The 9,638-nt window shown below is 57.2% G+C and overlaps 1 protein-coding gene across 1 annotated transcript; it reads left to right on the top strand.

The window, feature by feature from the left end:
- Window positions 1-1,410: 1,410 nt before the first annotated feature.
- Window positions 1,411-6,115, top strand: PRSS22 (serine protease 22). The gene is made up of 6 exons (XM_006059715.3): window positions 1,411-1,568; window positions 2,144-2,170; window positions 2,589-2,760; window positions 3,219-3,496; window positions 4,865-5,022; window positions 5,613-6,115. Exons 1-6 carry the CDS (start codon window positions 1,487-1,489, stop codon window positions 5,871-5,873), a joined length of 978 nt encoding a protein of 325 aa, XP_006059777.1. The 5' UTR covers window positions 1,411-1,486; the 3' UTR covers window positions 5,874-6,115.
- The last annotated feature ends 3,523 nt before the right edge of the window (window positions 6,116-9,638 follow it).

The following is a 9,638-nucleotide window of genomic DNA, read 5'->3' as shown; positions in this document are numbered from 1 at the left end:
GAGGTTAAATAAACAGGGTGACAGCAGACAGGCCGGTTGCACTCCTTTCTCAATCCTGAACCAATCGGTTGTTTCATACAGGGTTCTAACTGTTGCTGCTTGACCTGCATACAGGTTTCTCAGGAGACAGGTACAATCATCTAGTATTTCTATCTCTTGAAGAACTTTCCACAGTTTGTTATGATCCACACAGTCATAGGCTTTAGCATAGTTGATGAAACAGAGTAGTTACTAAGTCAGGTCTGACTCTTTTTGACCTCATGGACTGCAGCACACCAGACTTCCCTGTCCTTCACTATTTCCTGGAGTTTGTTCAAACTCATGTCCATTGAATCGGTGATGTCATCCAACCATCTCATCCTCTGTCATCCCCTTCTCCTCCTGTCCTCAATCTTTCCCAGCATCGGGGTCTTTTCCAATGAGTCAATTCTTCACATCAGCTGGCCAAAGTATTGGAGCTTCAGCTTCAGCATCAGTCCTTCCAATGAATAATCAGGGTTGATTTCCTTTAGGATGGACTCGTTTACCTCCTGTAATGTCCATTCACAGTGAAGGCCAGTGCAAAGTTTGTGGATGAAATGACAGAAGGTCAGAGATACACAGTTTGTCTTGGAGACAGCCCCACTCCTCTTGCTTGGGGTGCGGGTGTCTGGAGGGCAGACTGCAGGGTGGGGGCTCCGGGATCAGGCAGGCAGGCTCCTCAGGGAAGCATCTGGATCCAACACCACCCCCGCTCCTGGGGCTTCCCATCAAGCACCACCCAGCAGCCCTCTGACCCCAGTGAGGAGTGGGGGGGTGGTCCCGGGAGACCAGGGGCTGGGGGTGCTGTGGGGCCTCCTGGCCTCTGCAGGCAGCCACATCCATCTCGGCTACCTGGACAGCTGGCTGCCCCACCTGGGCATCCCGGACATCCAGGTGAGATGAGTCCTCTGGCTGCCCAGTGACGGGACCCACAGGAAGGGGGACCCGGAACAGGTGGCTCCTGGGGGCCTGATTCATGGGCCTTCGGGAAGTGGGTTAACGGGATCCGGAGCCCAGGGCTGAGCCAGGTCTCCCGCTGAGTCACAGGGCCCGTTAGGGAGCCTCTGGCAGCCCCTCACCGGCCCCCACCCCTACCCCAAGGCCCCCAGGGCCTTCCCAACAGCCCACACCCAGCTTCCCGGCCGGCAGGGTCCAGCACCTCCCTTTCAAGCTTGGGGGGCCTTCCTCTGCCCCACCCCCCCAGTCAACGTCAAGGCCCAGCCTAGACCCCGGGGCCCAGGGTCCCCACTTGCCCCTGCAGAGCCCCATGCAGGCCCCAGGTAGACGGCGCAGCTGGAAGCCCACCCCCCCAGACCCCTTAACGGCTTATTTCCTCCCTGAAGCCCCACCCCTCCCTGTGACTACCGCCACTCACTCGGGGGACTGGTCCGACGGCATTCCGCCTCCCAGGATAAAACCTGGGGCGGCCTGCTGCGGGGGAACAAGGCACTCCCATCGGCGCGCCATGGTGGTTCTGGCGACTCCCCCCACCCTGGGGGCACCCTGCCTCGGGGTCCTGGCCTCCCTGTTGATTCTGGCCGCTCCAGGTGAGTCCTGTGGGCCTGCTGGCCTAGGCCTCCCTCACTGCCCACCCCCCACTTCCTCCCTGGTCCTGCTGAGTCCCTCTTCTCCTCTCCTCTGCTGTCTCGCTGTTTTGTAAGTTGCCTGCTCTGAGCCTCAGTTTCCCCTGCAGCCGTGAGAAGCACAGGAAACACCGCAGGTACCCATAGGCCCAGTCAGCACTCAGGGCTCTTGGCTCGGCTTCTGCTCTACCCTCTTGCCCTCCACTCCTGTCTCCCCCATCTCCTCAGTCCACTGCTGGGGAGGCAGCATCCGGACCTGGGGCCTACGAGGGGTTCTCATGCTCACCCTCTGTGAGACCCCCACCCCAGACCTGGCCCCCAGGGCCCCAGCCCCCAGGGCACAGGCTGGACACAAAGCTACGGGGAGGCCAAGGCCGCCGCTCACAGCCAGGGCCTGAGGTTTCTGCCAGCCCTGCCCAGGCTCCGGGAAATGCCCCACCCGGCAGCGCGACCCTGAGGCCCTGGGACAGCCCAGGGAGAGTTGCAGGGCACGGAAGAGCCCCTCCACCGGCCTGACCCTTTCTTTCTCTTGCCCTCAGCCACCCTGGATGCTGTCAAGACAGCCGGTGAGTCTGAGCTGACCTCAGGGAAGCAGGGGAGGGAGGAAGCCTGTGTGTCTGTCTGTCAGGGGCAGGTCAGGAGTGGGCAGTGGGGCAGGAGAGGGTTTGAGCTGGAGAAGAAGGCACCCAGGAGAGGAGGCACAGAGGGTCAAGGAGGAGAGGCGGGGTGTGTGTGTGCGTGTGTGTGTGTGTGTGTGTGTGTGGAGCAGGGAGTGACTGAGCCGCCCCAGCAGTTGAAAGGACCAGGGGACTAGAGGATGAAGTGCCCAGCTCGGGGAGGGCAGAGGATGGAAGGGGCAGGCAGGCAGGCAGCTGGGCCGGGTTGAAGGGAGAGCGGCACACAGGCCTCAGTGCGTGAAGCAGGGAAGGGGAGCTGGAAGGGGGACCGACGGCGCCCAGAGTTTGACAGACCCCTTACCGCCAGGCCCCCCAGCCTGCGGGAAGCGCCTGCAGCTGAACCGGATCGTGGGGGGCGAGGACAGCTCGGACGCCGAGTGGCCCTGGGTCGTGAGCATCCGGAAGAACGGCACCCACCACTGCGCGGGCTCCCTGCTCACCAGCCGCTGGGTGCTCACGGCCGCCCACTGCTTCAAGGAGTACGTGTGCCCCACCCGCCCCTCCACCTGGTTTCCCGGACCCCAGGCTGCCCACCCAGCCCCGGTTTCCAGGCCTCCGGCCGGTCTTGGGTCCCTCAGGAGAGCTCTGGCTTCTGCCCAGAAGCCTCTTTTGCACGCAGTGCGTGTGTCCCCAGGCCTGTCTGGCTCTTTGTGACCCCATGGACTATAGCCTTCCAGGCTCCAATGTCCATGGGATTTCCCAGACAAGAATACTGGAGTGGGTAGCCATTCCCTTCTCCAGGGGTTCATCCTGACCCAGGGATCGAACCCCTATCTCCTGCATTGCAGACAGGTTCTTTACCACTGAGCCACCAGGGAAGCCCCCCTTTTGCGCTCCAGGGGCCTTCATGTGCATGCCATTCCTCAGAAACCCTTCCCAGGCCCTTCCTGGGCTGATGCCAACACCCACCCTCTTCCTCTTCCCTCTGTCCTTTTAGTAATCTGGACAAACCAACCCAGTTCTCTGTGCTGCTGGGAGCCTGGCAGCTGGGGAACCCTGGCCCAAGGTCCCAGGAGGTGGGTATCGCCTCGGCGCAGCCCCACCCTGTGTACTCCTGGAAGGAGGGCTCCCGCGCTGACATCGCCCTGGTGCGCCTGGAGCGCGCCATCCAGTTCTCTGAGCGTGTCCTGCCCATCTGCCTGCCCGACTCCACCGTCCAGCTCTCTCCGGACACCGACTGCTGGATTGCCGGCTGGGGGAGCGTCCACGATGGAGGTGCGGCTTCTTCCGGGGCGGGGGTGGGTGGGGACAGAGGGTAGCAAACACTGGGAGATACAGGTCCCATGGGTGGCAAAGAACAGAGGCCAGGGGCCGAGCATGATCCAGAGGAAAAAAGATGGTCTGCAGCCCAGAGATGTGATGACCTAGAAACCAAGGTGGACAACTTCAGATCAGTTCTAGTTAAAAGGTAACTTAAGCTGTGTTCTGACTGCCAGATCAACTAGGCTATGAAGTGATATAGGAAAGACTGATAGAAGGTTTCTGGGGCTTCTCACGTTGCTCAGTGGTTAAAAATTCGCCTGCCAATGCAGGAGACACCGGAAATGCCAGTTCAATCCCTGGGTTTGAAAGATCCCCTGGTTCGATCCCTGGGTTTGAAAGATCCCCTGGAGAAGGAAATGGTAACCTGCTCCAGTATTCTTGCCTGGAAAATCCCAAGGACAGAGAAGCCTGGAGGGCTACAGTCCATGGGGTCACAAAGAGTCAGACACCACTTGGTGACTGAGCACAAACACACTAGAGATTTCTACGAAGCTGAGCCCAACCAGGGGAATAAGAAAACAGCCCTGAGATTCCAAGTCAGAATTAGGTGCCCCCTGGTGGCATCATGACACAATTGCAGGCAAAATTCCAAGGAAAAAAAATGCAATCTCCGTACAGGTAAAATATAATTGACAAACCAAGTCTGGAAGTTTGGAAAACCTCATCTAGAACACAAAGCAGATTAGAAAGTAAGAAGCAGAAAAGCTGTAATACGTGTGTGTGTGTGTGTGTGTAGAAAGAGAGAGGGAGAGAAGAGAGACTAAGAAAGGACAAAATGTAAGAAAATGGGACTTTAACCAGATTTCAGAAGAATTAAGAGAAATGACACCATTTTGGGCATCTGGGGAATCCCACTGACACTGAAGTTTCAGCCATGGTCATTCTTAGGGGCTCCTGTGAAAGCTGGATTTATGGATTGGGGAAACTGACCAACCAACCCTAGGGTCTGCAATCCCTCTAGGGGATGGGGAGGTCCTTCAAGTCCTGATAACATTCAACACCGAGTGGCCATTAGTCTGTAGCAGTCCTCAAGCTGGATAAAGTGGTGCCTGAGACAGGACAAGCAGGGTCATTGGTTTGAACCTTTTTGTGGGCATCAGAGATCTCATTAAAGGTTCAGAATTTCAGGCTGCACGCTCCTTTAGGATTCAGTCGGTCCAGAGTGGAGTCCTGGAATTTGGGTTTTCTGTGGGCATCGTGGCTGAGCCTGACAGAGTTGATCCATTTACCCTTTGAGAAATGCTCCTAAGGGGGATGGTGGGGACTGAGGAGGCCAGCAGGAGAGCCTCCCAAGCCTGACTCTCTCATCTCTGCTCCCAGTGCCCCTGCCCCACCCTCAGACCCTCCAGAAGCTGAAGGTCCCCATCATTGACTCGGCCACCTGCGGCCGCCTGTACTGGCGGGGAGCGGGGCAGGGCGCCATCACCGAGGACATGCTGTGTGCTGGCTACCTGGAGGGGGAGCGTGACGCCTGTCTGGTGAGCACTTGCCCCCTTCCCGGCCCTGCCCCATTCAGCTCCATCACCCCTCGCCTTGCTGGGCCTCCGTCTAGAATCTGCCCTGACCTGGCAGTCCCCCTAGAGAGATGCCTATAGAACCCAGCCCCAGCCTGGCCCAGCCATTCTTGCCTTTGTTCATACATCAGACATGGTGAGAATGGGGTGTGCCTGACCCCATTCTCAGGGAGCTGCATCCAAGGAGGGGGTGCTATGGTCCTGGCACCCCCCAGCAGGCTACAGGGAGGAGGATGGTGGACTGTGGGACCTTGCACACCCGGTCTGAGACACTCTTCTTTCTGAGCCGTGGTTTCCTCATCAGTGAGGCAGATCACAACCCCCGCTCGGTGCCTCCAGGGCTGTGAGGGAGAAGGTCTAGCACTAGGTGCTTCTCACCAGGAGTGAGCCTGGGAAGGGGGCCCTCCCTGCCCCGGGGGCGCTAGTTAGGGCTTTGCCGGTCCAGGCCCCAGGGTCTGGAGAAATGGCCCGTCCGCCACCTGCTGCGGCACAGGTGCTGGGCTCTGCCCACCCCTTGGCCCACACGGGCCTCTCACCTTCCTTCCTCTCCGTAGGGCGATTCCGGAGGCCCCCTGATGTGCCAGGTCGAGGGCACCTGGCTGCTGGCGGGCGTCATCAGCTGGGGCGAGGGCTGTGCGCAGCGCAACCGGCCCGGGGTCTACATCAGTCTGGCCGCCCACCGCTCCTGGGTGCAGAGGATCGTGCAGGGGGTGCAGCTCCGCGGGCGCTCGCAGCGGGGCGGGCCCACAGGTCGCCGGGGCCGGGCCCTGGGGGCGCTGCGCCCTCGCGGGGCCGAGAGGCGCCGCGCGGACTAGGGACCCGGGGAAACCTTGTGCCGTCTCCTCCGTTGTAAATAAGCCGTCTACCTCTGGGGGGCGCCCGCGACCCGGCGCCGGATCGCCTCCGCGGGAGGTCCCGCCCCTCCCCGGGCTCAGGCCCCACCCCTTAGGCCCGGAGCGCCTTTGTGTATATACATGTCAACGCTTTTTACAGTTATTTGTAACCACACCCACGTATCTTATTTATTCCTCCAACTTCAATAAATTATTTATTCTCCGTTCTGAGTCGTTCAGTCGTGTCCAACTCTGCGACCCCAAGGACTGTAGCCCGCCAGGCTCCTCTGTCCATGGGACTCTCCAGGCAATAATACTGGAGTGGGTTGCCGTCTCCTTCTCCAGGGGATCTTCCCGACCCAGGGATCCAACCCGGGCCTCTAGCATTGCAGGCAGATTCTTTACCGTCTGAGCCACCAGGGAAACCCATTTATTTATTATTTATTCCCCAGTTCCTGTTTTTTTCCCCTGGGTATGTGGACATTGGTCAGCAGGGATCCGGTTGGGGTTAAAATGGGGGCAGGCAGGTAGCAGTTTAAATGGTGGCCTGGCCAGGGAGCCAGGCGTCCTACCCACCTAGGAGTCAACATCCTGACCTCTGACCTTGGCACTGTCCTTTCATAACCCCCTCCCACCAGGGAGGCCAGCAGGGAGAGGAGGCAGGAGGCCCAGCTCTGTCTCCTGAAAGCTAGGTGGGGCTGCAGGGCCAGGCAGGCCCACAACCTGCCTGTTGAATTTCGGAAATGGGGCTGGCTGGGAGAACCCCCCAAACACACATGAGAGTGGGGTGTTCCCCTCTACCCTGCCCGCAGAACCAGGTGTCTCAGATTTGGGCTGAGGCAGCCAGGGCTCCCAGAAGGTGACTCACCGGATGAGTCACTGCCGACTCTCTGAACCCTCCCTCAGAAGGACGGAGGAGAAAAACAATGAGACAGCAGGTCTCTGCTTGGGGGCCGGGGGAGCCTTGAGTCACCTCAGCTGCCCCCACGGGTGGGGCTGGGAGCCCAGCCCTAGGCCACCAGGGGGTCTGCCTGGGACCAGCTAGTGCTCATGCAGGCTCTCCTTTCCCACCGCCTGCCCTTCCTCCCAGGGCCTGGGAGGCCGAGCCCTTTCTGGGACCCTGTGCCAGCCCCACCCAGGCTTCCCAGCATACAGAGAGAGGGCTGGGTGGTTGGTTTGCTGAGTGTGTGCGAGAGATTTTTTCCAACAGGAAGACACATAGGCCCAGCCGTGAAGGAGACAGAGATGCATGGCTACCTCAGGGTCCCCAATGAAAGATGTCAGTGCAGTGGACTTGAGAACGCAGTACCGATCTGGTTGGTAGGTAGGTATCCTTTACTGGCAGCACTGTTTTTAAGACTTTTGTTCGTATTTTTTTTTTTAATCACCCCCGTGTTAATACTGGGCTTCCCTGGTGACTCAGTGATATAGAATCTGGGTGCAATGGAGAAGACACAGGAGGCTCAGGTTCGATCCCTGGGTTATCAGAAAAATCCCCTAGAGGAAGGCATGGCAACCTACCCCAGTATTCTTGCCTGGAGAATCCCATCGACAGAGGAGCCTGGCAGGCTACAGTCAGTCCATGGGGTGGAAAAGAGTCAAACACGCCTGAGTCAACTTGACACCCACTCACGCATCTGGTTAATATCAGATCGAGGTAAATGCTGTGGGGTTGCTCTTATTAACACACACTGGGACTTCCCCGTTGACCCGGTAGTTAAGAATCCGCCTTCCCATGCAGGAGACTCGGGTCTGATCCTTGGCTGGGGAACTAGGATTCCTCACGCCTCCGGGCAACTAAGCCCACATGTTGCAACTAGCGAGCCCAAACACTCTAAAGCTGTGTGCTGCAGCTAGAGAGGCCCGCGTGTTACAGTGGGGCTCCTGCATGCCGCCACTGAGACCTGGGACAGCCCGATAAAGAAAGAAATGTTAAGCGAGTAAACAAACGCTAATCTGGCCTGGGAACTGGCCTGGGAAGCGAGCAGGTGGCTCCGGTGTGGCCCCTTCCCTCTGTGACCTGGTCCCTCTTTGTCGCCACGCTTCCCTCGTCCCCTTCCCTGCCTCTCTGGGCTCAGTCCTCCGCCACCTTGTTTGTCGCCCTCCTCCCTGCCTCGGTTTCCCCCCTATCCGCCAGGCTCTCCCTCTGCTCCTCGCTCCCCCACACCCTGCCCCTGTCTGCTTACCCTTTCTTTGTCTCCGTCTCTGTTCTCTGGCCCCCAGCTTCTTGTGCCTCAGTTTCCCCCATGCCCCGTCCCTCGCCGCCCTCCACCCCTGCCTCCAATGCCGTCCCAACCAAAGCCCCTGAGAAGGCCACACCTTTGAGCCCCCTTGGTGGCAGACTCCTTTGGTTGGCTAAGGTAAAACCCATTCCAATGCCCCTCCCTTGCTTCCTCTACCAAAGAGACTGGGAAAGCTAGATACTCCCTTTCAAAGTCTCCTGCAAGGTCGCCATGGAAGCAGACATCTGATGGGTGGTTTCTTGGGAAGACTGTTCTTGTTGTTGTTTTTCTGATAGAAAGGACCTATTCAGCTGGCATGATCCTTTCCCACCATCCTCCTTCTAAGATGCAGATGTAATACCTAGCCTTTAGCAGTCATCTTATCACCTTGAGGCTACGAATTGATGTGCTAAATTAGCAGTGAATAAAGATTCAGAAGCTGTGGGCGTAAGGATGTGGTTGAGAATCTGCCTGTATCCTTCTTGTGTGCTATTAAGCCACTGCTGGTCAGATATTCTTTTACTGCAGCTAAATGCTTTTGTAACTGATATACCAGTGTCAGACCCTCTGTTTTTGAATAGTTTTAGATTTATAGAAAATTTTTGGCTTTTTACAGAAAACTCTTTTCGTTGTTATGGAAACAGATTATAAAGGTTTTGAGCTCACAGCTGCCCACAAGAGCTTTGGACCTTCAGGGGGTGCCCCCATTAGTTTCAGGTTTTCATGTCATGCTTACTCAAGAGTAAATTATCAAGTCTTTTTGAGAATCCATTGTTTTTTGAGCAATGCAGGGGATGTAGGTTCAGGGCAACTAAGCCCCCATACAGCCAAATAAAAAGTAAATAAATACATATTAAAAGAGCAAGTCTTTTTTTTTTCCTCTCCCTTTCCTGCTCAAAGCCTCCCAGTCAACGCTGCAGCCCGAGGTGGCAACTGAAGGAATTTCATCATTGCCCCTGTTGATGGTGCCCTTATGAGCTCATCAGTCTCCAGACCAAGGGCAACATCTCCCCAAGCTCCCCAGACTGCCTGGGGAGTGTGGGATTCTACATAAAGGTGGAGAGAATGGTTTTTCCCAGCTTCGAGCCAAACTTTGCTACCAGTGCCCAGGTGGTTGTGCTCATAGCATCACAAAGTTGCTCATGGGAACTAGGACTGGGCTGTGAGTAGGACCTTCAAAGCCTGCAACCTTAGACTTCATGTGACGACACCAGGCAGACTGGCAGTGAGCTAGTGAGTAAGAGCACAACCAGGGCACGGGGGAGGGCGGCATGTGTCAGACTGTGGGGGCCGAGTTCATCTGCTTCACCTCTCAACCTTGATGCAATGGGCGCATAGGTCTGATTTCCTGTCGGCAGCCACGAAACAATTACTCACAGACAAACCAGGGCAAATACCAGTTTTCAGGGACACAGTTGTCTCAATTCATGCTGAATAGGGAATAATCACTTTCACAGAACATAGTCTACTTTGCTGGTTCTTCCTCATTTTCTCACCCACTCCGTGGTGGATACCCCAACATCAG

The sequence above is a fragment of the Bubalus bubalis genome, chromosome 24 (genome assembly GCF_019923935.1).
Source record: "Bubalus bubalis isolate 160015118507 breed Murrah chromosome 24, NDDB_SH_1, whole genome shotgun sequence".
NCBI classification, from domain to species: Eukaryota; Metazoa; Chordata; class Mammalia; order Artiodactyla; family Bovidae; genus Bubalus; species Bubalus bubalis.
The sequence above is the reverse complement of the archived record's forward strand: the minus strand, read 5'-3'. Positions and strand labels throughout refer to the sequence as shown.